The sequence below is a fragment of the Cervus elaphus genome, chromosome 23 (assembly GCF_910594005.1).
Source record: "Cervus elaphus chromosome 23, mCerEla1.1, whole genome shotgun sequence".
NCBI lineage: Eukaryota > Metazoa > Chordata > Mammalia > Artiodactyla > Cervidae > Cervus > Cervus elaphus.
Window position 1 is genome coordinate 63,782,975 of NC_057837.1, and position 26,326 is coordinate 63,809,300.

The 26,326-nt window shown below is 44.2% G+C and overlaps 2 protein-coding genes across 6 annotated transcripts in view; one reads left to right on the top strand and one right to left on the bottom strand.

Annotated features, from left to right (window-relative positions):
- Positions 1-24,939, top strand: part of ACSS2 (acyl-CoA synthetase short chain family member 2) — a 44,597-nt gene extending 19,658 nt beyond the window's left edge. The window contains exons 3-19 of one of the 2 annotated variants that reach the window (XM_043883293.1): positions 10,773-10,864; positions 11,087-11,190; positions 11,385-11,457; positions 11,737-11,812; positions 11,974-12,088; positions 12,869-12,907; positions 16,741-16,878; positions 17,870-18,040; positions 18,346-18,479; positions 18,674-18,806; positions 18,888-18,944; positions 19,135-19,215; positions 20,860-20,968; positions 22,482-22,550; positions 22,849-23,025; positions 23,851-23,925; positions 24,067-24,939. In XM_043883293.1, coding sequence (XP_043739228.1) covers positions 10,773-10,864; positions 11,087-11,190; positions 11,385-11,457; positions 11,737-11,812; positions 11,974-12,088; positions 12,869-12,907; positions 16,741-16,878; positions 17,870-18,040; positions 18,346-18,479; positions 18,674-18,806; positions 18,888-18,944; positions 19,135-19,215; positions 20,860-20,968; positions 22,482-22,550; positions 22,849-23,025; positions 23,851-23,925; positions 24,067-24,194 — 1,771 coding nt within the window. In that variant the 3' untranslated portion in view covers positions 24,195-24,939. The remainder of the gene's footprint in view (positions 1-10,772; positions 10,865-11,086; positions 11,191-11,384; positions 11,458-11,736; positions 11,813-11,973; positions 12,089-12,868; positions 12,908-16,740; positions 16,879-17,869; positions 18,041-18,345; positions 18,480-18,673; positions 18,807-18,887; positions 18,945-19,134; positions 19,216-20,859; positions 20,969-22,481; positions 22,551-22,848; positions 23,026-23,850; positions 23,926-24,066) is intronic. The other variant, XM_043883294.1, reaches the window with a different exon arrangement.
- A 617-nt stretch (positions 24,940-25,556) lies between these two features.
- Positions 25,557-26,326, bottom strand: part of GSS (glutathione synthetase) — a 37,316-nt gene continuing 36,546 nt past the window's right edge. For all 4 annotated transcript variants that reach the window (XM_043883298.1, XM_043883296.1, XM_043883297.1 and 1 more), the window contains one exon: positions 25,557-26,100. In XM_043883298.1, the coding sequence (XP_043739233.1) occupies positions 25,977-26,100 (124 nt within the window). In that variant the 3' untranslated portion in view covers positions 25,557-25,976. The remainder of the gene's footprint in view (positions 26,101-26,326) is intronic.

Sequence of the window (26,326 nt, forward strand, 5' to 3'; positions counted from 1 at the left end):
AAAGAATCTAATTTCCAATGTGTTTTTATTGTATATATATATAAAATATCTTTTTCAAAATCTTGAAGCTGCACATTTAGCTCATATAATTTATAGATAATGTTCATCATATAACCTAATTTGCACAGACAGTTCTGTCAACATGTTTCTCCTTTCAATATTGATTTCTTATAGAAGCTCTCTGATTTGCTTCCTTGGGGCTCTCCCTCTGAATTTATGCATTCTCAAATTGTCCCTTTGTTTGGCACTCTAGAGGTTTTTGTTTTTTGTGGTTTTTTTTAAAATCTCAGCATTGTATAGGCATAATAAAGTTTGGGATAAAAGAGAGATGTGGCATTTTTTTTGTAAAGTGGGAGAAAGAACATGGGAAAGGAAAACCAATTTAGATCTCTGTTAGGAAAGAGTACATATAAAAGTTGAAACTCTGGACACTTACTCTCTTAAAACTTTTCCTGCACAGGTACCCATAGGAATAGAGTACTATACCTTAAAAACTACTGATTTAAGCTATGATATCTACCTAAATAGCAAAGAACTATTGACATGAATATTTTTGCATGTGTCTGTTATACTTGAGAGACTTGATGTACATGTAGTATGTTGTCCCTGTCTGTTCTTCCCACTTGCTTTTTCTAATCTAGGCATATTCTTGTCTAAGGCAGCATTCCAAATACAGTAGTAACAAAGGAGCTGAGAGGGCTTCCCTCATTCATTTATTTTAGGGGAGACTAGCATGGTAGGAACAACTGGATGATAGGGATGAGTATGATTTTCCTCCTGTAAGAAGGCATGTAGGCGTTGGGAGACGGGTTACCTTCTATACTAGCCCAGGCCTGCCTTCTTGACAGAGAAGATGTGTAGAAACCAACTGGCACCAAAGCCACTTTGGCCAAGGGGAACAGGCGCAAGGTCTCTGGCTTATGGCCTAAAAATAGCTGGCAGGAGAACAGGGTGTATTAATAGCTCAGATTGCAAAGCATGTGTCCCATAGCCTGAACCTCATATTCAGGGGTTTCTTCCAGTCTCTTTCATGGCATAGAGTCCAGGATTGAGTCCATTGTAGGGGCTCAAGAAACTTTTCTAGATATGTTTCCAAATCCCGTTCCACAAGTTTTAAACTTTTCCTCTCTGTCTGCCATTTCCCCCTGCCTGTTTAGCATCTGTCGTCTTCATTTGTATCCTCTATAATCCCCTCTTTCCTTCTATGTTTCCTCACTCTGATCAGCCTAGATCTGGATGATCATGCAAGCAGAGAAGTTTATTCATTCATTCTTTTATCCACTCATTTCACAGTTATGTATTAAGTGCCTACTATGTGTCAAACTTTATGCTAGGCATTGAGGAGGAAACAGATAAAAAGATATCCTGTCTGCCTTTAAGAAGCTCACAATCCAGTGAGGGAAACAGGTGTATACTATGACTATAATGCTAAAAATAAAATAAATGAATGCCAAGTCTTTAGGTAAATACAGACAGTATGAATGAATAAACAGTAAGAATGAATGAATAGTGCTAAGGTACAATCTTTCAGGAAAGAAAGATTTGTAAAGATGTCTCTTTCTTCCAAATTATTCTGTGTGCTTTTTGCAGTTCCAGTCAGAATTGCAATAAGTTTTTTAAATTTGAGATATAATTCATAACATACAATTTGCCCATCTAAAGCACACCTCAGTGATTTTTGGCATATTCAGAGTTGTACAAACATCATCACAATCTATTTTAGAACATTTTCACCACCCCAAAAAGAAACCCCATACTCATTAGCAATCACTCTTCATTTTCTTCCAACTTTCCTTGCCTCAGGCCTAGGCAATCACTAATCTATTTTTTGTCTCTATGATTTTGCTCTTCTGGACAGTTCATATGAATGAAATCATACAATATGTGACCTTTTGTGTCTAGTTCCTTTTACCTTTTTCAAGGTTCATCCATGTTGTAGCATGTGTCAGTACCTTATTCCTTTTTATACAAAATAATACTCCATTGTATGGATATACCACATTTTATTTATCCATTCTTCAGTTGATGTATACTTGGATTGTTTTCACTTTTTGACATCATGAATGATAATGCTATGAATTTCTGTGTACAAGTTTTTGTATGGGTGTATGTTTTCAGTTCTCTTGGGTTATTATAGTTTTACTAAAATCCACACTTGGTGGACTTTAACCCCACAGTTCTCAGGACTCCTGCACTTTGATTTTCTTCTTTCTGCTAATCCTGGGTTTTGGAAGCATCACTCCCCTTTTGTAGGCCAGTTCATTTAGCAGGAGAATGCCCTGAGGCATATAGACTCTAGAGCTGGCCACAGGTGACTGTTAATATTTAAAATAGATTAAATTAAAAATTCAGTTCCCCCACAACATTTTAAGTGTTCAGTAGCTATATGTGGCTTGTGGCTACCATATTGGATAGCTCTGCTTTACAACAATAGTGCTGCTAAGTGCTAGGTAACCTCCAGGCCATCACTTCCCATCTGTGCATTTGGTCTCTCATCAGTGTATAAGAGTGGTGAACATCAAAAGCCCTATCTTCCTCTGGCATTCTAAGTGATTTATGATTCAGTCTTTGGTATTTGCCTCCTCCCACCTCCTCCTCCAGCCCTTTTCCTTGTTCAGCCAGGAGTATCCAGAGGGAACATTAAGCTGCTAATGGGTCAAGCTATGTTGCTCCCACACCCTGCTCCCTTGGTGAATCGGAAAGTGAATTGAGGGTATACTTATATCTAAGTGCTTCACATTTGTGCAGTGCTTCATGGATCACAGAACACATTATTTCTTAATTTTCCCAAATCAAAGAATCTCAAAACTGGAAGGGTCTTAAAGGTCATCTGAAAGTTCACTGAACACAAATCACATGGGTTGCTTATAAAATGAAATTCCAAGGACCCCACTCCCTCGAGAATGATCAAATAGATGACAGGGTTTCCCTGTTCCAACCTGCACAATCCTACGCTTCTGGACAACCCTGGCATTTAGAAAAAGTGTTAATCACTCAATTGTGTTCGACTCTTTGCAACCCCATGGACTATAGCCTGCCAGGCAACTCTGTCCATGGAATTCTCCAGGCAAGAATGGAGTGGGTAGCAATTCCCTTCCTCAGGAGATCTTCCTGACTCAGGGATCGAACCTGGGTCTCCCTCATTGCAGACAGATTCTTTGCCATCCGAGACACCAGGGAAGCCTGACATTTGGAAAGGAATATTGCACTCTCCCAATTGACCTAGCTCTTCCAATTATAGTTACAAAATACTAATTTGTTTCTTTCCCATAATAATCCTTCAGGTTCATTCATTCATTCAGAAAGTATTTATTGAGCACCTATTATATACAAGGTTCTTTGCAAGGTGTTGGGGATTCAGTAGTGAACAAGAGTAACTTGGTCTCTGCCTTCAGGAAGCTTACAGTCTAGTAGGTGAGACAGACAATTAGCAAAAAACCCCAAAAAACAGTAAATAAATAAGACAATTACAACTTGAGAAAAATGCTATAAAAAAGAACAATTTTGTGATGAAGAATATCAGGAAGGACTGATGCTGGTCATGGAACGCTTCACTAGGGAAGTGACAGTTAAACTGAGATCTGAAACATGAGGTAGAGCAAACCATTCGAGGAGTTCAGGAAAGATAGTAAAAGAACATGGCATTTTCTCTCAGTCAGAAGGCTAATGTGTTTGGAGTCTGGTGAACAGAATGGAACAATGGCACATAATGAGTTGGAGAAGATACTGTAGCCTGGTCTGTGTTTATAATATATCATTTTGGTTTATGTATAAATTGGAAGGGGCAGGAGTGTAGTGGGAGGCCAGTGTGGGGTCACTGTGGTCATCCAGGCAAGACATGAAGGTGGCTCATACTAGGGTGGCAGCAACAGAGATACAGGTATTTGAGACTTACTATCAGGTTTCTCATTATATTCTCACCTCCAGGCTAAACAGATAAGTCCAGTCTTCCTTTTATAACAGTTTTGACTCCTCTCATCTGGGTACTTCTCCTCTGGAAGACCTAACTCACTAGATTAGATCCTGCCTTGTGATGCTTTAGTGAGGAACCCAGTTTTCCCCATCTGTTTTTTGTGTGTGTGTGTGTTTTTTTTTTTTTTTTGCTCAGCTCTTTCCTCCTATCTTGTGCTTTACTTTTCTGCTAGTTTAGGAAACTAAAATCTCCAGTTCAATGACTATCCTCATACAAAGAGAAAGAGCTGCAGTCTTCCCTTGTCATTAGTTAGCTATACGTTTTTCACTGATTTGACCATGAATCTTAAGTATTTACTGTGCCAACTGTGCTTAGAGAAGACAGAAAGGAAGAAGACACGGTTCCTTCCCTTGAAGAGCCCAGGGTATAATGAGGACAGTAAGGCCCCAATAAATGTAATACAAGGTAGAACCAATAGACCACAAGGAAAGTGAGATAAAGGGGCTTGGAAGGAAGAAAGAATTTTCCGCTTTGAGGTAGGTGAGGAGAAAGAGGAATTAGAGAAGACTTTCTGGAAGATGTTACCTTGGAGTATCTGGAACTGGGGGTGGACAAGTGCTTTTTTATATGGCGTGGTCAAGGATGACCTCACTGAGAAGCCAACATTTGAGCAATAACTCAAAAGATAGGGAATAAGTCATGTAGCTCTCTGGGGGAAGAATACTCAAGTGGAAGGCACAAGTTCTGAGGTTAAGTGTGATTGGTGTTGCCAAACAGTAAAGAGGCTATGTGGCTGGAGCAGAGAGGTGGGGAGAGGAAGAGAGAATGGGAGTATTTGAGGACAGAGATGTAATGAGGGAATACATCATGTAGTAGGTCAGTGTGAGGACTTTTACTCAAAATGATATGGGATGACATCTGAACATTTTGATCAGAGGAATGACATGATCTGACATACTTAAAATGGTGACTTTGGACTATGATGGTAGTAGATGTGAAGGAAGTAGTCTAATTCTGAATATATTTTGCATCAGTAATGGATAATAGTGAATATGGAGAGTATAAGGATAAGCTAGTTGTAGAAGTTTTCCTTAAAAAAAGATTATATACTTTGAGCTGTCCCATACCGTATGGCTTCCAGGTAAAAGGGGAAAAAAAAAAGCTGGGTCTGCTGCAAGTGTTCCCAATCTGTAGCCCAACAGCTAAATCTCTCATTAATAGTTTTGTTTGACCACAGTGTTTAAAGTCAATTGCATCACTTAAAATTCAGAAACAGATTTCAAGTCTCTCTTGAAAAACTGGAAAATTGGGCAGTATTGAGACCTCATTCCCAGAGGGCAAAAGTTAATAGGCATCACGTTTAAGTGCTAGATGCCTCCTCTTTCCAGAGCATGTATTCTCAAGTTTTCCAGTCCCCACACCTCCCTATTTTTCCCCCTAAAACTAAGTGTCATTGTGCACATGCTGCTGTTTGCGTCTTTCTTTTTATTTTTTTGATACAGTAAAATATTTTATTTATTTATTATTCAAATTTAAAAATTATGAAACATTCTGAATATATAAAATGTAGAGATTTATATTATAGACACTCACTTGTTCATTTTATATACTTAATACATACTGATATTTCACCTAGTCTTTTTTAAATTGAAGTATAATTTGCTTACAATATTGGTTTTAGGTGTATAGCTTCATGATTCAATATTTTTATACATTACAAAAATGATCATCAAAATAAGTCTAGTTACCATCTGTCACCATACAAAGTTGTAGTATTATTACTATATTTTCTATGCTATACATTACATCCACAAGACATTTATTTTATAGCTGGAATTTTGTACCTCTTAAGCTCCTTCATCTGTTTCACCCATTCCCCACCCCACCTCTGCCCCCAGCAACAACCAGTTTGTTCTCTGTATCTATGAATCTGTTTCTGTTTCATTATGTTTGTTTTTAAGAGTCCACATATAAGTGAAATCATAGGGTATCTGTCTTTCTCTGATTTACTTCATTTAACATAATATCCTCAAGTCCATCTCTATTATCACACATGGCAAGGTTTCACTCTTTTCTTTTCTTTTTTTTTTAGTTCTACCACTTTATTGCTACCAACCCACCTCCCTCCACCCTCATGCACACATGCTCAGTCATGTAACCCCATGGACTGCAGCCCGCCAGACTCCTCTGTCCATGGACTTTTCCAGGCAAGAATACTGGAGTGGGTTGCCATTTCCTTCTCCATCACTCTTTTCTTATGGCTGAGTAATATTACATTTTGGGTGTGTGTGTCCCCATGCACATGTGTGTGTGTGCGTGTGTGCTCCCTCCCCTCTCCCAACAAGCCAGGGGCCCCAGCCAGTTGTGTATGTCAGAGAAAGAAGACACTGGAAGGAGTAAGGTGCCTACATCAATAATGTATAACTTGAGTACAGAGCCAGGGAGAGAGATGTACACTCGTGTGTGTGTGTGTGTGTAACTGGAAGTGGGCTCAGGTAAGCTGTTCTTGTATTCTTGTATAGGTTTGTTCTTATCTGTGCCTGTGCACCTTCTATGTACCAGGCTCTATTCTGGGTATCAAATCTTATTGCTAGGGATGTAGCAATGAACAAGACAGACTAGGTCATTGTTATCGTGGAGTTTATATTCCAGTGAAAGATATAGATAATACACAAGTGAATAAAATACATGAGCTAATTTCAAATAAAAGAAAATAAAACAGAATAACGTGATAGTTTCTGGAGGGTGCACATAGGTAGATACATAAGTGTGTGGTGCATATACTTGCAGATGGGCCCATGTTCGAGTCCTATATCCATATATTAATGCTATTTGTTTCTATGTGTGAAAATGAGCAGTTTCTGTGTCTGCAGTGTTTTTTATATTAGTATACATGTTTCTACGTATGCAGGGGTACACAGGTCAGTATACATATGGGGACACGTGTGCATGGGTGTGAGGTGTACGTCAGCATTTAGCTGTAACTAGAGATGTCCCCGTGGGCCACTTGTCAGTGAGCCAATTAAGGAAGTGACTTTTTTTGCATCCGGCATTCAGGGCCATTTGCCAGCTTCCTCTCTCCCAGATCCTTCCCACTTTAGACAGCTCTCTGTGCTTTTCTCCTCTTAGCCCTAGGAAGGCAAAGCCAATGAGAGGATAGTGACTTAACTCATTGAGCCAGGAGCTGGAAAGAAGCTGATAATCTTCCGTGAAATTGCCAAAGACCTGGCTTCCCTGCTAGTCCTTGTCCTTCACACTATGAGGAGAAACAGTCCTGACTTGAAGTCAGAAGACCAGAGGATCTATTCTTGGCTCTGCCGCTTATTATTGTGACCTTGATCAAGCTCCTACCTCTCTCTGGGTTTTAGTTACCTCCTTCATAAGTTCTCTGGGTGGTAAGGAAGGAGAGGAAGCACAGTGATCTTTATGGAGGGCTACGTGGTGCTGCCCAAAGGAGGTGGGAAGGCATTCTGAGAAGGGGCATTGGCATGATTAAGATTGTGGAAGTGGCACTTTGTGTATAAGCAAAGCCAGGAAGAATCTCCTTTGAATAAAATTCAAATTTCTTACCATGCCTACAAAGCCCTATGTGATCTGGCTGTTGCCTACTTCTGATTCTTACTCTCCTTCTTGTTCACTCTGCTCCAGCCATATTAGCTTCCCTTCTGTTCTTTGAATAGGCCAAGCTCTTTACTACCTCATCATTTTTCCAACTTTTGATGTTCTCTTTGCCCAGGATACTCTTCTCAAGAACTCATACATTTGCCTACTCTCATTGCTCAGGTATTAGCTCAAATATCACCTCTCCAGAGAGAGGCCTTCCTTGACCATCCTACTTAAAGAACTTATCCTCTAGTATTTACCAATATTTAAAATGTCCATATTTTTGACCCAACAGTTTCACTTCTAGTAATTCATCCTACAGATATATTTTCAAGTGAGAAATGACATATTAATAAAGATACTCATTGAAATATTTATTTGTTAAATAAATTATGGCACACACAAATAGTGGAAGATCATTATGCATATGACAAAGAAAATGAAATAGCACTTTAAGTCTTGATGGAAAATGATATCAAGATATATTATTAAATTTAAAAATTAAGTAAGGTGATCAAGCTCTATATTTAAGATTTGTGCAGTTTATTGAATGCATATTATATTCGATAAAAAACAAGATACAGAAAAATTTATATTGTATGCCACCATTTGTATAGAAAAAAAGAGAGAGCATGTAAACATAGAAGCATGTATATATGTTTGTCTAACAGGCCTGTCCTGTGCTTAAAGCAGTTCTTTCCCACCTCCCCATTCTATGCTTGTTTGGGGACTGCAAAGTATTTATTTCTCTTCTGAACAGAATTAAAATTCAGTTTTCAAGTTCATTTAAAAATTTACATGTCTTTTTATGTTCAGTTCAGTTCAGTTGCTCAGTTATGTCTGACTCTTTGTGACCCCATGGACTGTAGCATGCCAGGCTTCCCTGTCCATCACCAACTCCCAGAGTATGCTCAAACTCATGTCCATTGAGTCAGTGATGCCATCCAACTTTCTCATCCTCTGTTGTCCCCTTCTCCTCCTTCCTTCGATCTTTCCCAGCATCAGGGTCTTTTCTAATAAGTCAGTTTTTCACATCAGGTGGCCAAAATATTGGAGTTTCAGTTTCAGCATCAGTCCTTCCAATGAACATTCAGGACTGATTTCCTTCAGGATTGACTGGTTTGGTCTCCTTGCAGTCCAAGGGACTCTCAAGAGTCTTCTCCAACACCACAGTTCAAAAGCATCAATTCTTTGGTGGTCAGCTTTCTTAATGGTCCAACTCTCACATCCATACATGACTACTGGAAAAGCAATAGCTTTGACTAGATAGACCTTTGTCGGCAAAGTAATGTTTCTGCTTTTTAATATGCTGTCTAGATGGGTCATAGCTTTTCTTCCAAGGAGCAAGCGTCTTTTAATTTCATGCCTGCAGTCACCATATGGAGTGATTTTGGAGCCCCAAAAGATAAAATCTGTCACTGTTTCCATTGTTTCCCCATCAGTTTCCATGAAGTGATGGGACCAGATGCCATGATCTTAGTTTTCTGAATGTTGAGTTTTAAGCCAGCTTTTTCATTCTGCTCTTTCACTTTCTTCAAGTGGCTCTTTAATTCTTCTTCGCTTTCTGCCCTAAGGGTGGTGTCATCTGTGTATCTGGAGTTATTGATATTTCTCCCGGCAGTATTGATTCCAGCTTGAGTTTCATCCAGTCTAGCATTTCGCATGATGTACTCTGCATATAAGTTAAATAAGCAGGGTGACAATATAACAGCCTTGATGTACTCCTTTCCTTATTTGGAAACCAGTCCATTGTACCACGTCCAGTTCTAACTGTTGCTTCTTGACCTGCATACAGATTTTTCAGGAGGCAGGTAAGTTGGTCTGGTATTCCCATCTGTTTAAGAATCTTTTGCAGTTTGTTGTGATCTACACAGTTAAAGGCTTTGGCATAGTCAATAAAGCAGAAGTAGCTTCCCTCATCTCAGTAGGTAAAGAATCTACCTGCAATGCAGGAGACCCGGATTCAATTCCTGGGTCGGGAAGATCCCCTGGAGAAGGAAATGGCAACCCACTCCAGTATTCTGGCCTGGAGAATCCCATGGACAGAGAAGCCTGGCTGGCTATAGTCCCTGGGGTCACAACAGTTGGACATGACTTAGCGACTAAACCACACAACCACAGATGTTTTTCTGGAATTCTCTTGCTTTTTCTATGATCCAATAGATGTTCCAATTTGATCTCTGGTTCCTTTGCCTTTTGTAAATCCAGCTGAACATCTGGAAGTTCTTGGTCCACGTACTGTTGAAGCCTAGCTTGGAGAATTTTGAGCATTACTTTGCTAGTGTGTGAGCTGAGTGCAATTGTGCAGTAGAAGTACTTATTTAAAAATCATAAAATTGAAAAATAATACTGAAAGGAATATTGTTACTGTTAAATCTTTGTATAGAGTCTGAAAGTTCCTTAAGATGTCTTTTTAAAAATTTCTCAGTCATTATTATGTCATTCTTTATATCTTTCATAATGCTTATCATAATCAGAAATTATCTGTTATATTTTTACTTGTATATTTCCTGTACTATTATTGGAATATAAGCTTCATGTTGTCAGGGATCTTGCTTATCTTAGTCTCTGTGCCTTATTTCTATTCATATATATAGCAGATAGTAGTTGAATAAGCAAATGAATCGATGCAGAAATGACTGAAGGAAACCAGGCTGAAACCTAGAAAGGAGAAGGAGGCAAGGCTGAGGAGGTAGACAGCAAGAAGTTGATAGAGGGTGGTGATTCTCAACTTTAAAGGTGCATCAGATTTACCTATTGATTCTTTATACCAACTTGTAGTAAAGAAGCAGATTCTTGGACCTTTTGATTGTGATTCTGAGTTTGGGCTCAGGAATCTACATTTTAACAAGTTTCCTAGGTGACTTGGGTGCTGGTAATCTAGAGATCCCACTTTGAATAACACCAATGCAATGTTGACATCACTTTCAGGGAATCACATTCGTGATACCATTTCTCCTTAATACATGCCTCGAATGGAAGAGAGAAGACCATGATCCCATTTTATCAAATGAGGTTCAGAAATGGCAGTGCCTTTTCCAGTGACACACAGCTTGTGTATAAAGTCTATCTTGTGAGGCCAGTGTTTCTGACCAGTCAGTTCAAGGTGTGGGGGCAGATGGCTCACCCTCACAGAATATTCCCAGGCCTTGGTGTTACTGAATGGATTTTATGACTGTTCCTATTTTTGTTTGTTTGTTTGTTTGGGGGAAGAAGTCATACTCCCTAATGACTGGCTCTTTCTGATACATCTCAGGGAGGGCAATGAGCCAGAGGAAACCACCCAGATCACATACCGAGAGCTTCTGGTCCAAGTGTGTCGGTTCAGCAATGTTCTCCGAAAACAGGGTGAGTGTGGGGATGTAGGGAGAGGACTGGAGAGCCCAGCCAGGGGGTATCTGAGGACTTGGGGGAAACTGACAAGGAACAGAAGGAGTCTGCTAACAGAGGAACAGATAGGGTCACCTGGGGGCGGGGGAGGTGGGCGGGTGGTAGATAACTAGATGAGAAAGAACATGTAGCAGCAGGTGGGATCCACCATGGTCCATGATCTGTGTCCTTTACCTGCAGGCATTTGCAAGGGTGACCGAGTGGCCATCTACATGCCCATGATCCCAGAGCTCGTGGTGGCTATGCTGGCATGTGCCCGCCTTGGGGCTCTCCACTCGATTGTGGTAGGAACTGGGGCTGGAGAAAGGGGCCTGGTGGGGGTTAGGGCTCAGGAGGAGTAGGTTGAGCCTGGATGATGGAGGACCTTAAAAACCAGACTAAGGCACTTAGAATGTTTGTGTCATAGGTTCCTTATTCCTTTTCTTGTTCACTCAATCCCTGGGTTGCCCTCTTTCTCAGTCTTTCTTCCCTTTTCTAGTTTGCGGGGTTCTCTTCAGAGTCTCTTTGTGAACGGATCTTGGATGCCAATTGCAGCCTTCTCATCACTACAGGTGACTAATTCTCTCACCCCTCCCCCAAAATCCCCACACTCAAAGTCTTGGTCTTCAACTAACTAGTTGGTATTTGAGACTGCTCAGCGTAAAGGGTAGGGGCAGCCTACTCTTTATCTCCCGGTTCCACCTCAGCCTACCCTCTGTTAGCTCAAATCACCTGGAAGATCCAGAGACAAGAGGCCTACCCAGGAAGGACGGAACATTGTACCTGCTAGGGATAGAGGGGTAGAAGTGTGGTGCCTTCCTAAGGCTTGGAATATCTGTTGCTCCCCAAAGATGCCTTCTACAGGGGGGAAAAGCTTGTGAACCTGAAGGAGCTGGCTGACGAGGCCCTGGAGAAGTGTCAGGAGAAGTAAGTGTGTGTGGTCTGCTGGCTACTGCCCTGAGTTGACTGGGCATTTCCCCAGTGCCAGGTCTCCTTTGTCCCTCCTACCCTAGAAGGACATGGGTGGGTCTCGCCAAATTCTCTTTTGAGCCAACCGGCCCACCACTTCAGACTTTTCTTTCCTCCAGGGCTTTCCCAGTGAAATGCTGCATTGTGGTCAAGCACCTGGGGCGGGCAGAGCTGGGCACAGGTGACTCTCCCAGCCAGTCTCCTCCAATTAAGAGGCCATGCCCGGATGTGCAGGTGAGTCTGATACCATTATGCCCTCCTCTGGGCTCCAAGTGGCTCCCTCTTCCTCCCCAGGAAGTTCCTGATGTCCGTCTTTGTTTCCTTATCATAATGCTGAGGATCTAGGAGCAGTCCTCGGAATGGCTTCCCTGGCAGGGCTGGCTGGAGCTAGGGGACTTTGACCTTGGATATAGGTTGGGAGCTTTGGGAACTTAGCACAAGAGATTGTGAGGAAGACCCCTGTGCTGGTTGGAATATTCTGGTGGGCACAAGGGACCTTTTGGGATTGGGCTTGGGTTAGAAATGGGATGACCTGGGTGACTATATGTAGTCATCTTAAATACTGGGCTTTGGTTTGGAGTGGGCTACTTGTGTGGTCCCATCATGGAAACACCAGGATCTGCCCCCAAAACGTGGCCCTTGATAGCTTTGGATACATGCTTCTGATGGAGAAGCCCAGTGGTGGCCTCCAGGTGTAAGGGGCATGAAGGATGAAAGCTCCAGGGTCCAGAGGACAGAGGGTTTCTGAAATTCTGTGACTTGAGAGGCTTTCAGTAGTCTTAGAGCTAGACAGACTTCAGTCTAGTCTAGGAACATTGGAGACCCCTGTCAGCATTTGGGGTTCTGAAGGTATAGAGGCTGTGAACAGGATCAGGAAAATGGAGGCTGGGAGGACCAGTGAGAGAGGAACCAGAGGGAAAGGAAGCAGCCAGAGGTTTGGGGCACACTGGCCCTTCCCTCCCCTTCCCCTATCCTTGGACCCTGCTCATCACCCTTTCCGTGGGCTCTTAACAGGGTAAGCCGAAAGAGAAACTCAAGCACATCCGGCCCCAGGTATCCACCTCTGCGTTGCCTTGGGCACTGCTTTCCTGCATGCTTGTTTGCTCATCCAACTGCTCTTTGCCTGTTCGCCCCATTGAAGTGACTGCCAGACCCAACCCCCTTCTCTCTGCCCGTAGGTAGTCTAAGTCACTCTGAAGGGTCATGAGACCAAATGCTTATTGCTCTGAATTGGCATAGAGCATGGATCTCAGAGAGGTAGCAACAGACATCCCATTTCACTCCTGCTTCTCAGGACCATTGTGGGAGAGAGGACCAAGCAACCTGTCAGAAAGTTTTTACTGTGCACTTAGCTGAGGCAGAACCAGGAGAGACAGGAGGAGGAACAAGCAGAGGAGATGCAGACTTTGACCTTGGGAATCACCATCAAGTTGGCAGCGAAGAAGCTTCCTAAATATATTTATAAGCTACTTTGGGATTTACAAACTACACATAAACTCTGATATAATTAAGTGCTAAATTGAACAAGTTATATTGTAGGTGAGTCTAAGAAGAGAGATTCTTAAGTGGGGACTCAAAGCTGATTAGTATAGGGGAGAGACTGGGTTTGGAGTCCAGAGACCAATTTTTAGCTATATAACCTTAAATGAGTCACCCATTCTCTCTGGACTTCAGTTCCCTTATCAGTAATGGAGACATGATAGTAAATGCTTTAAAGGAACCTCTTTCCTTATTAAAACAGAACATAAAAACCACTATTCCTCTGAGTTTTACCATCCTCATAGGATGTCTTACTCTAAATCTGCTATGATCAACCTCTTAGGCTAATGGTAAATATAATACACCTTTTCTCTATTCTCATTAGCATGGTGGAGACAGATCTGAGTCCCAGGGGAAAACGTTTTCATTTGAAAACTCAGGCAGGGACCTAAGACTTTTCTCTTGAAAGAGGAAACAAACTTAGTGGTTAGAATACAGGCTCTGGAGTCAGACCACTTGGGTTCACATCTTGGCTCTGTTACCTGCTATACGGGAACTTGTGCAAGTTTCTTAAACTCCTTTACTTCAGTTTCCCCGTCTCTAAAATAAGGATAAAATTGTACCTACCTGACAGGGTTTTGTCAGTATAGGTAAGGTGTTTGACACATAGTAACTGCTCCATAAATGTTAGCTTTTATTATTTCTAATACAGCAGACAGGCTGACATTTCTAAAAGAGAGTTTAGAAAAGAAATAAACACTTATAATTCTTAATACCAGGGGTTGTTGGACCACAGGCTCCTGGAATTTTATTCCTTGGAGGTAAAAAGAGTCAGTTACCAAAAACCCAAAGACCATAAAAATCGGCTTACAAAACCCAGGTTGGTTGGCCTGAGAACTGTAGTCAAAACTGGAAATCTTGGCAGAGCTCCAAACCTCTCATTTTTAAGCAGTCCTCAAGGGAGGGCCTGTTACAGTTGGCAGGGACCTTCCTCAACCATATTACCTATAAGCTTCCTCATATTCCTCTCTCACACCTTGCAGCTGCCCTCCCTAAGGCTTTCCTGGTCCAATAACAAAGGCCAGCTCCTTGATTCTTATTTCAGAAAATTCAAACCTTTTCCTGGTTCCAAGCCCTGGGCCCTCATAGGTATACACCTAATTCACAACCAACATGTGTGCCACTGATTGCTCTCACCCTGCTTCCTGGTGCTGGTTATCAGCTCCACACCTGGAGTACCCACCCCACCCTCCTTACCCACACCCACAAAGGAAGCAGTTTTACAAGATCACAAGAGTCCCCTCATTGCCACAATGTAACTGTGCTTTGCCCTTACATGTACCTAGTGCCTTTTCTGTGACAATCCACACCATCACCATAGACTAGCTCCATTTGCTCAAAGCACTATCGACACACTTCTGCTTAAATACATTAATGCCCTCATCTCAAGTAGATCATCTGGTGGGCAAAAAATTATTCATGTGACAATGTATGTGTAAACCCATATGGCTATTCCAATTTAAAAAAAGTGTGTATTTTTGTGTTTTCTAGCTTGTGGGGACCTTCTCTCTGTTCTTTTTCTTCTTAATGGTGTCTCTCTTGACCTGGATTTGTCATGCTTATGTGCCAGAAACTTCCATTTCTCCAAATAAGAGACAGATAGTTCAGAAAAAGGAGAATGGTAATTTTATAATTTATCAAGGTATGTGCCTAACACTTTGGGGCTTTTAAACCAAATATGCACACAATAAATTACTATATAACCATATAATGAGAGGAGTAGGATGTTTCCTCTTATACTATCATGTCTACCTGCCAGCTGGGACTATAGAACAAGGAGGTAATGAATATGAAACAGTTTTGTGACAGTTAAATCAAACCCACAATAGTTTCCATCATCTCACTCTTATTTCACCTCCCAGAGGAGTTCAGTGGAACTGAACTAACTTTTCACCTTCCTGACATTCATCAGTCTTCTCTGCTCCTCCCCCAGACAATCCAAGGCTTGATGTTTACTAGGTAATAGTTTTCCTTTGATGTTTCCAAAATCCTGTGAGACTATCAGGGCAAGAATGACTATCCTTATTTTAAAAATGAGTAACTTGAGGTAGAGTGGCTTGCCCATGGTCATATATATCTAGGAAGTGGCAAAACTAGGAATCGAAATCCAGTGCAACTTTGGATGAACTCAGGGAATACAACTTCACTCAGCAAAGAGTAGACTTAAAACTGGTTTTTCAAACAGGTGGTATAATTCAGAAAGTAAAACAGTTTCAAGGAGAGTTTAGAAAAGTTTCAGGATGACAGATCTGAAAGGCACTTCAGTATTAGAGGGACATCCTTCTACTGGGAGAAACCCACCTTGATCCTTTTCCACCAACTTAAAGCAAAGTTTCCTGCTGAATGGAACCTCAAGGAAGTGTCTTTATGAGAAACCCATTGGTACCACTGGTATAGGGTCAGGGGCAGAGCTGGAGTAGGAACTTTCAGATGTGGATGATGTCCGGACATGCGAAAAAAGATGCTTGGACCAACATCTGTTGTCTTCTTTTGCTACTAACTATTGGGGTCAGGTTCCCACCTCACCTGCAGGCTCTGACTAATTCTGCATTTCTGAATTGTGTGGTATCTGCATCACTGCTGATGAGCCACTAGTCCCATATGTGTGTAAGTACATATGTGTGTATATAGGCCTGTATATGCATATTCATTCATCCAACAAAATTTTACTGAGTGCCTATTGAGTGCTAGGCATTTTACTAGGTGTTGGAGATTTAGAGGTGTGGGCAAGAAAGACATGCCACTGTACTCATAGAGGTCACTATCTGGGGAGACGATAATCAAGAAAACAGCTAAGTAAAATAACTGGAAATATGTGCTATGTGGTAAAGAAATAAGGTGGTGTGATCAAGAATTATAGCAGGGATGGGAATTCCTTGGCCATCCAGAGTTAAGACTCTGCACTTTCACTGCTAAGGGCCCATGTTCAATTCCTGGTTGGGAAACTAATCTCACAAGCTGATTAAAAAAAAAAAAAAGAATAGTAGCAGGGGTGAGGGTGGGTCTGGGAGCCTATCAGATGCTATTTAGGTTAAGCCTTTCCAAGAAGGTGACATTTAAGCTAGGAATTGAAGAGCGAGAAGGGACCAACCGAGGGGGCTCGCCTCAGCATGAAGCTAGGTGAGAGAAGTTCTGGAGCAGGGTGCTGGGAGTACCCAAGAAGCCTCTTGTTCTGTTTCTATTCTCCCTGCCCCATTTCACCCTCACTGGGCCCTTCCTCCCTCTCAGGACCTCCACCTGCCACTCCCACCCTGGCCCCTCCAGGTGCTAGGTAGGGATGAATTTTGCCCCCAACCTGAGCTGTTCACAGTTCCTCCTTGCCCATTCCTATTTTCTTCCCCCTGCAGATCTCCTGGAATGAGGGGGTTGACTTGTGGTGGCATGAACTCATGCAGAAGGCAGGGGATGAGTGTGAGCCTGAATGGTGTGATGCTGAAGACCCACTCTTCATCCTGTACACCAGTGGCTCCACAGGCAAACCCAAGGCAAGTGTGTGTGTGTGCGTACATGCACTGTGTAAGGGTGAGACGTGAGTTTCTGAGGAAGCATGTAATAACGTGAAATTTACAACTCTGAGTTTCAGAAATATCACATTACCTTTTCTAAATCAAACTGACATAAATCCTCAATCACTGATGGTGAAGCCCAGGGTGAGACAGTTCAAGTGGGGAGCCTCAGGGTGCCCAGAAAAGGAGGAAAGGATAAGTCCATGTGGCTGACATCTTTGTTTCCTGCCCATACCCACGTGGTTTGGTTGAAGAAGAGCTGCCTGTAAAGTCAAGGCCAAGAGTGGGCACAGGGATCCCTCTTGGCCTTCTTAACTACAGCTCTTAGAGTTCAATCCCTTCCACATGCCACACTGGCAACATCTAATCCCTCCCAGAGCAGTGTGGGAACTGGAAACACTTAGAACTCTGACTTAAAAGATATATCACTCTACCTTCCACTTGCCGCATCCATAAATTATTCTCTCCACATGCTTTGGCATATTCCTCAATGAACATTTAGAGACACAACTTGGGCCTGTCTTTCCTTGGAGAAGGAAATGGCAACCCACTCCAGTGTTCTTGCCTGGAAAATCCCATGGATGGAGGAGCCTGGTAGGGATGAGGTATTAATGGAGCAAGCAAAGAAGATTCTTTTTCCCCCACTCTCATTCTGTCAACGTATAATTGAGTGTGTGTGCACAAACATACAACAGAGACACTATTAGATGTGAGTGTACCGAAAGGGTTCATGTGTGTGAAAGTAATGTGGGTGGTTCAGAAATACCATCTTAAGGTGTGAGTATGGATGATGGACTGACTATATAAGTATATGTGGTGTGTGAGATGGGAACGTGGAGAAAGGAGGATGGAAGAAAGATGGATGCTGTAAAAGCAGTGCTGGCGGGGCCAGAATCCCTGGGGAGGCTTTTCCTCTACATTTGGTAGTCAGTGAGGGTGAGTCCAACTTGAGGCCCTATTCTTTCCACAGGGCGTGGTACACACAGTTGGGGGCTACATGCTCTATGTGGCTACAACCTTCAAGTATGTGTTTGACTTTCATGCGGAGGATGTGTTCTGGTGCACTGCAGACATCGGCTGGATCACTGGCCATTCCTATGTCACCTATGGGCCACTGGCCAATGGTGCCACCAGTGTTTTGGTAAGCAGGGTGCTGGGACCCATGGCTACCTGGTTTATTTAGGGGATGGACAAGATGATCCTGGGTGATGACCTCCCAAAGCCACCTTGCCTAAAGGCAGAGGTACTTATACAATGACCTGTTTCCTTGAGAAAGAGTTCTCAGAGGGTTGTATATGCTGAGTGGGAAAATCTTTTGGCTTGTCTGGTAAGGGTGTGAAGACAGGGATTTGTCAGAAAAGGCAAAATACTGAGCCTGAGGGTATGGTAGGGGAATGGAGGGACTATTGAGAAGGACTGAAAATGACCAGCCATTATTGGGGTCAGTTTGAGGGGATTCCCACATACCCGGATGTGAGCCGCCTATGGAATATCGTGGAGAAGTACAAGGTGACCAAGTTCTACACAGCACCTACAGCCATCCGTCTGCTCATGAAGTTTGGAGATGAGCCTGTTACCAAGTGAGACCCCTCTCTGGCTGCTGCCTCTTGAGTGTCCCTCAGAGCTGGTGCTGGCCTTTGCACAGTCCTTTCCATCCCATTATTCTAACACCCTGGCTTGGAATAGGGGAGGAGGCAGAAGAGCCTGTGCATGTCTTCCTGGTTCCTAGTGGTGCTCAGAGCCTCCCTTTCTCCCCACTCTCCTCCTGCCCAAGGCACAGCCGGGCGTCCTTACAGGTGCTAGGAACTGTGGGCGAACCTATCAACCCCGAGGCCTGGCTGTGGTACCACCAGGTGGTAGGTGCACAGCGCTGCCCTATCGTGGACACCTTCTGGCAGACAGAGACAGTGAGTAATGGGTTCAGAAGGCTGGGGCTCAGGCAAAGTGCGGGAAGAGTGACTCAGATCCCTGATCTCTGACTTCCACAGGGTGGCCATATGCTGACCCCCCTCCCTGGTGCCATACCCATGAAGCCTGGTTCTGCTGTGAGTGAGGCTCTCTGGCTGGTCCTGGGCTAGGCAGGGGAGAGTCTTGGAGCATTCAGGCTAGGTAGAGGGTGGGGGACTGGACTGATAGGTGTGGGGAATTTGGGGCTCTGGGGCTCCCTAGAGGTAGAGAGTTGAGTCAGAGTTGTCTCATTCCTCCCTGTGGGTCCTGTCTCCTCTTTGCTTCTAGACCTTCCCGTTCTTCGGGGTAGCTCCTGCAATCCTGAATGAGTCTGGGGAAGAGTTGGAAGGTGAAGCTGAAGGCTATCTGGTGAGATCCTGGCCCTTGTGGGTCTTTGATGAGGCAGAGGGGAGGATGGTCCACAAAAGGGCACAGTGTGCTTTCCTTTAGAGTTTAGAACCTAATCTTTCCTGGTAGCTGCTTTTGGCTAAAGCTCCATGGTTGAGGGTATTCTCTGCAGAGAGACCCTAGCGGGGCAATCCTTCTGGATATTTTGCCTGCCTCTAGGCCTCTGGGTCCACAAAGCTCTTAAGGGCTCTGCTCAAAGATACCTGATGGTGCCTTTTTGGGTCTGGAAGACATAGTGGAAAATCATATAGGCTCGAGTCAACCTGCCTGGGTTCAAACCTGGCTCTGCCTCTTCTGTGACTTTAGATAAGTTACCTAACCCCTCTGAACATAAATATTCTCATTTGTAAAAGAGTTACAATAGTACCTTTGTCTGGAGAAGGAAATGACAACTCACTGCAGTACTCTTGCCTGGGAAATCCCATAGACAGAGAAGCCTGGTGGGCTGTAGTCCCTGGGATCACAAAAAAGAGTCGGACACAACTTAGCAACTAAACAGCAATAGCAGCAGTATCTTTGTCTCCTATGGTTGCTGGATTGATTAGATGATTCATGTGAAGGGTTTATTTAGCACAGAACCTAAGAGTTGGTGCTTGATAAATGTAAGCTGTTGTTGTGATCATTTAGTAGTTGTAGGGAGATCATTAGCACCCTCACCCTCCAACCCACTTTGTTTTTACTAAGAGCAAGCTTCCCTGGTGGCTCAGATGGTGAAGAATCTGCCTGCAATGCAGGAGACTTGGGTTTGATCCCTGGGTGGGGAAGATCCTCTGGAGAAGGGAATGACTATCCAATTCAGTGTTCTTGCCTGGAGAATCCCATGGACAGAGGAGCCTGTCAGACTACAGTTCTTGGGGTCCCAAAGAATTGGACACAACTGAGTGACTAACACACTTTTAAAAGAGCAAGTTAGTAACATGGGCAAGACTTGAATCCAGGTCCTCTGACTCTTAGAATAGAGTTCTGTCCATCCCACCAATCTGCTGCCACAGGACATTACTGATTGGGGCAATAATTATTTACTTATGTGTGGGTCAGACATTTTTATGTAACTGCTTTCATTTGCATCAAATTGTACCTGCATCCCTGAGGGATTACCTAAAAGGAGACTCAAGGTACTTCCCTGTGGTCCAGTGGCTAAGACTCCACATTCCCAATGCAGGGGGCTGGGTTCGACCCCCAGTTGGAGAGCTACATCCCGCATGCCACAACTAAGACCCAGCAGAGCCAAATAAATAAAAATATTTTTTTTTTAAAAAGGAGACTCAAATTTATTAAATGCTTATTACTAACAGAGCATCTGCTAGGCAGTTTCCACATACTATTAATTTAATCCTCAAAATAACTTTGGGAGGTAGAAATTATTTTCTCTGATTTACAGATAGGATCCTGAAACTCAGAGACATAAAGTTACTTACCTGAGGCCACACAGTTAGTAAGTGGCAGAGTTAGGATTCCAAGCCTGGACTGTCTGTCTCCAAAGCCTATACTTTGTTCTACTTCTTGGGAATAGCATTCAGGCTATTTCTCCTAAGGTTTGGCAAAGACATAACTGTCTTCCTGTGAGACACTGTAGCAGATGGTTACCACTTCCTCACCCTCCAGGTGTTCAAGCAGCCCTGGCCAGGGATCATGCGCACGGTCTATGGGAACCATGAACGCTTTGAGACCACCTACTTTAAGAAGTTCCCTGGGTACTACGTGACAGGAGATGGTGAGCCTTGGCTATCCCCTTCTCACACCTCCCACTGACATGTACCATCCCCTTTCATTTTCAAGAAGAGTTGGTTAGGGATGTGTCTTATGTATCAATGTGTAATATCTAGTCAGAGATACAGAGAAGACCATAAGAACAGAAATGAGTGTTGCAGGAAGGCTCTCAGCATGGTGCTGAGATTTGATGTATGAGGGAAAATGTTCTTGTTTTCATCACTGCTCGGCTGAAAGAGAGGCAGCACAAGGCAGTATGTATTACCATGTCACATGCGTCCCCATGTCTGGAGCCTATGTTTGCCCATATGTCCATCCACCAATCCATTCTTCCATAAATATTAATTGAGCACGTACTACTTATCTAAGCACAGGAGATGTTACCATGAATAAGGGGGGCAAGGTCTCCGCTCTCATGGGGTTTACATTCTAGTGAGGAGAGACAGGCAGTAAATTCAGCAAATAAATACTGCAGGGACGGCCACCATACATGGGGTGATGAGAAGTTTCTTTGAAGTGATATTTCACCAGAGACCTAAAGGAGAAGTCAGGTATGGGAATATCTGGAGTAAAAATAAATGTTCTGTACCAGAGAGACTTAAGCATGGAATGTCTGAGGAACAGACTGAAGCTTGTGTAGCTGGAATGTAGTGAGCAGCAGCAAGAATGCTGTATCATGTTGGACAGGGAGATGAGACAGGGCCTTGTGAGCCATGGTGAGGAATTTGGATTTTGTCCAGTGTACGGTGGGAGACCATCAGGCTTTTTAAGCAGAGAAGTGATTAGAATTTATTTATTATTTAGAAAATAACTTTGCTTGTTTTATGGAGAATAGACTTTAGGTCAGTATATTAGTTATCTATTGCCATGGAACAAATTAACTGCAAACCTGGCAGCTAAAAACAATAACAAATATCTCATAGTTTCTGAGGATCAGGATTCTGTGAGTGGCTTTGCTGGTGGTTCTCATTCAGAGTTTCTTGTGGGTTGCAGTCAACCTGTGGTTGGGGCTGTAGTCATCTAAAGGTCTGACTGAGCCTGGAGGACCCACTTCTTTTTTTTTTTTTTCCATTTATTTTTATTAGTTGGAGGCTAATTACTTTGGAGGACCCACTTCTAAGCTCACTTATGTGGCTGTTGGCAGGAACCTTCAGTTCCTTGCCACATGGACCTCTCCATAGGGCTGCTCATGACGTGGCAGCTGGCTGCCCCCAGAGCAAATAATCAGAGAGAATGCAACCAAGATAGACGCCACAGTGTCTTCTATAATCTCATCTCAGAAATGACATCCTATCATTTCTGCCAAATGCGATTGCTCACTAGACAAACCCTAGTACAATGAGATAAAGGAATACACAGGGGTGTGAATACCAGGAGATGGAGGTGGGTGTGACCGTCTTGGAGCCTGGCTAGCACAGCAGGAAGACTTGTTAGGAGGCTGTTGCCGTGGGTACAGCAGTTTGGTGATGCGGATCGCTGCAGTATCCTACTGTGGTGTATTTATTTTCTCCTCCCAGGCTGCCGGCGGGACGAGGATGGCTATTACTGGATCACCGGCAGGATTGATGACATGCTGAATGTATCTGGTGAGGGCCAGGGAGGGACCATCTTCCCTTATCATTAACCCTGCTCACCCAGCAACTCCCAGCCAAAGCCTTCTAAGAGAACCAGACCACACCTGGAGTGCAGTGTTCAGTTCTGGGCTGAAGAGTAATAAACACTGAAGAGTACCTGGAGGAGGGGAACCAGGATGGTGGGGCAACGATGTCCCTTGAGGAATGAATGAAAGGCCGTCCCCATTTGACCAGACCGGGACTGCCTTACTGGGACAGATGGAACAGGGGCTGGGACTTCTCTCACGGCAACTTCCTTTCCCTTGACAAGGACACCTGCTGAGCACGGCAGAGGTGGAGTCAGCACTTGTGGAACACAAGGCTGTTGCAGAGGCAGCCGTGGTTGGCCACCCTCATCCTGTGAAGGGCGAATGCCTCTACTGTTTTGTCACTTTGTGCGATGGCCACATCTTCAGCCCAGCTCTCACTGAAGAGCTCAAGAAGCAGAGTAAGGAGCTTCCCTGGGCAGGGATCGCCAGGTCTGTCCTGATGGCCCAGTCGCCACAGCAAGTTGTTGGGGAGGGGATGTAGTGAGCTAGTTTCTCAAACCACAAACAGATCCCAGGGGCTGACTGCCCTCTTCCCACTCAGTCTCCATCATGTTAATAATGATTGACATTTGTAGAATTCTTTCTCTGTGCCACTGAACTAAGCATTTTATTTTTATTTTATTTTTTTTGAACTAAGCATTTTAAATGCATTAATACATTTAATCTCTAGTCACCTCTATGAGGCTTCCCAGGTGGCACAGTGGTAAAGAATCTGCCTGCCAATGCAGGAGATGCAGAAGACATGGGTTTGATCCCTGGGTCGGGAAGACCCCCTGGAGTAGGAAATGGTAACCCACTCCAGTATTCTTGCCTGGACAACTCCATGAACAGAGGAGCCTGGCGGGCTACAGTCCATGGGGTCACAAAGAGCCTGACACAACTGAACAACTGAGTGCACACACCTCCATGAAACAGATCCTATTGTTACTCTCATTCTAAAGATGAAGAAATTGAGGCTCAGAGAATTTAGGAATAAATCACTTGTTTGAGGCCACACTGCAAGTAAAGTGAATTTCAACTCTAGCAGGCTGATTCTAGAGCTTGAGTTCCATGAAGGTGAATTAATATACAATGAGAGAGTAAAGAGACAATGTGTTAAACAGAGAGAAAGACAAAAAGTGAGCCTGAGCATGATTAGGTTGGGAACAAAGCCATCTCTGCCTTGGTTTTGGGCAGCCTGGCTAAGGGTACTGGAAAAATGCATAATGATTTGTTGGTTACAGTTAGAGAAAAGATTGGCCCCATTGCCACACCGGATTACATCCAGAATGCACCTGGATTGCCTAAAACTCGCTCAGGTATGTTCAGAGGCCTCTAGGGATTGGGATTGGATGGGCCAAGGCCCACTGGTGGTGAGTATGCGTGGATGGAAGCTTTTGGCAGGGCTAGAGTGGGTCAGTGTGTTGTCACCAGGTAACCAGAAGTGTGTGGACCCCCAGGGAAAATCATGAGGCGGGTGCTTCGGAAGATCGCTCAGAATGACCACGACCTGGGGGACACGTCCACTGTAGTCGACCCATCCATCATCACCCAGCTCTTCAGCCACCGCTGCATGACCATCCAGTGAACAAGACCCTGCCTGGAACCCAGGATTACCCCCTGCTTGGCTTTCCAAAGTTTTGCCCCCTCCCTGCCCCCATCCGGGAGTGCTGAGGGCCAGTGCTGACCCACAGCACTTCCCTTGTCCAGCTGTCTGGGACTGAGGACCATCTTTGCCTCAGGGTGGCGGCAACTTCCTGCAACCACCAGGCAGATGCCAGAGGGCCCAGGTCAGCCTCAGGCTGTGCCCCTAGACTGCAAAGAACCCTTGGAGCCCTGAAGGGACCTGAAGGTCATGTCCCAAACCCAAGTTAAGTGTTCAGTGGGCAAATGAGGGCATGGGCTGAAACAGGGAAGCAACTCTAACCCTATGTCATCTCTCTCAGGAAGCACCAGTACTTATCTTGGGCGTGCACTTGCCCTGAGAAATGCCTGTTTGTGAGTCCTGAAAAAATAATTATTTTTTAAAACACTTTGTTGCTTCTCTTGTGGGTCTGAATTCCCTTTTGTACCAGATGGCAGTGCCTGTCTGCCATTTGTTCCAGGGGCTCTGCAGGCAGGCTGAGTTTCCAGAGAGCTTTCAGATCATTTGTGTCTTCGAAGGAGTACATGTGTTATGCTCCCAGGACTGGGGGAGCTCGCTTTTCTTGTCCTCTGTTCCCAGCCTCCCCTGAACAGTCTTGCCCATGAGAGACATTCTCAGATGAAGCTCTCTTTTCCTACCCCAGTTGTACTCAGGCCCTGTGGTTGTAGGAATAAAGTCTGTGACTTCATGAAGGTGGTAACTTGCTTTCTCAGTGTCTTACACGGTATATACTTACTGGCTGCTCTATGTGGGGGATGGGAAGGGGAGTGATTTTCCTCAGGAATACCCCAATATTCCTTCCAGAATTTTGGGTCTAGGCAGTGCTAGGCAGGGCAATACCAGAGACCCAGGTTTGATCCCTGGGTCGGGAAGATCCCCTAGGGAAGGGAATGGCAACCCACTCCAGTATTCTTGCCTGGAGAATCCCATGGACAGAGGAGCCTGACAGTCCATGGGGTCACAAAGAGTCAGACATGACTAAGCAACTAACATTTTCATTTTCACCAGGGCTTCCAGGCCCTTTGACAAGCTCCTGAGCTAAGTAGGAAAGCAACTAAAGCCACATTATAACTGTAATGCTTGACCACGGTTGCTCTCCCTGCTAGAGACCATCTCTCTTCGCTGTGATCCTGTGGGAGCATTAGTGAGTGACTAAGGACTGAAATTTCAGGGTCCTATCCATAGGATCTGGAGCTAGGGAGACTGATTATAGCCGAGTTCCTTCCCCTGCTCCAATCTATCTGAAGAGGGCTGATTAGGATTATAGCTTCCTCCCCTCAATGTACAAACAAAGGAATCATAGAATCAGCAAAGTAGTTTTATTTAAGGCAGAGGTGGGGAAAGGCTGTGGCCCTACCCTTTCCCTCCCACCCCTCAGTCCTAGCCCAAGTCCAGAACCTGCTGGAAAGGCTGAGAAGGGGCTAACAGGAGAGTGGCAAGGTTATGGACCCTGACCTCAAATCAGTTTCCTTTCAGCTGTATCTACACCCTGAGGTTTTAGGGCCCTCTAGATCGCATCTAGGGGAAACACAGCTTTTCTGGTTCTCAGAAGGGAAAGCTGGGGGCAGGGGGTGGGGGGGGAAGATACCCAACATTTGCCCTTCCTGAGAGACCAGCCTTCCCAAGGTAAGGGGAGGGCAGCCCCTCAGGAGGGCAGGTGAGGAATAATCAGTGCAAAGGATGGAAGGTCTTTTGAGTGAAGTCCGGGCAGGCCTGGCTGTGCTCTCACACAGGGTATGGGTTGTCCAGGACTGCCACTCCAGCTGCCACACCACCATCTGCATGCTCAATGGCTTTGGTTCGAAGCAGATGTCCCACGTGCTTGTTCATCACAAGTGTCTTTCCCTCCCTACAGAAATGGGAGCAGGAGACACACAACTCCCATCACCTGGACTCAGCCCTCAAACCCAAGACCTTCCTTGGTTTCAGCTGAACAGTACATGGGTGACTGACTACACTTGAGAAAGTGCTAGGATTTCTGAATCAGATTTGGGATTGCATCCTAGTGTGGATATTATTAGCTCTGTCTTTGAAGCAAGTTACTCAGCCTTTCTAAATATCAATTTCCTCAATTT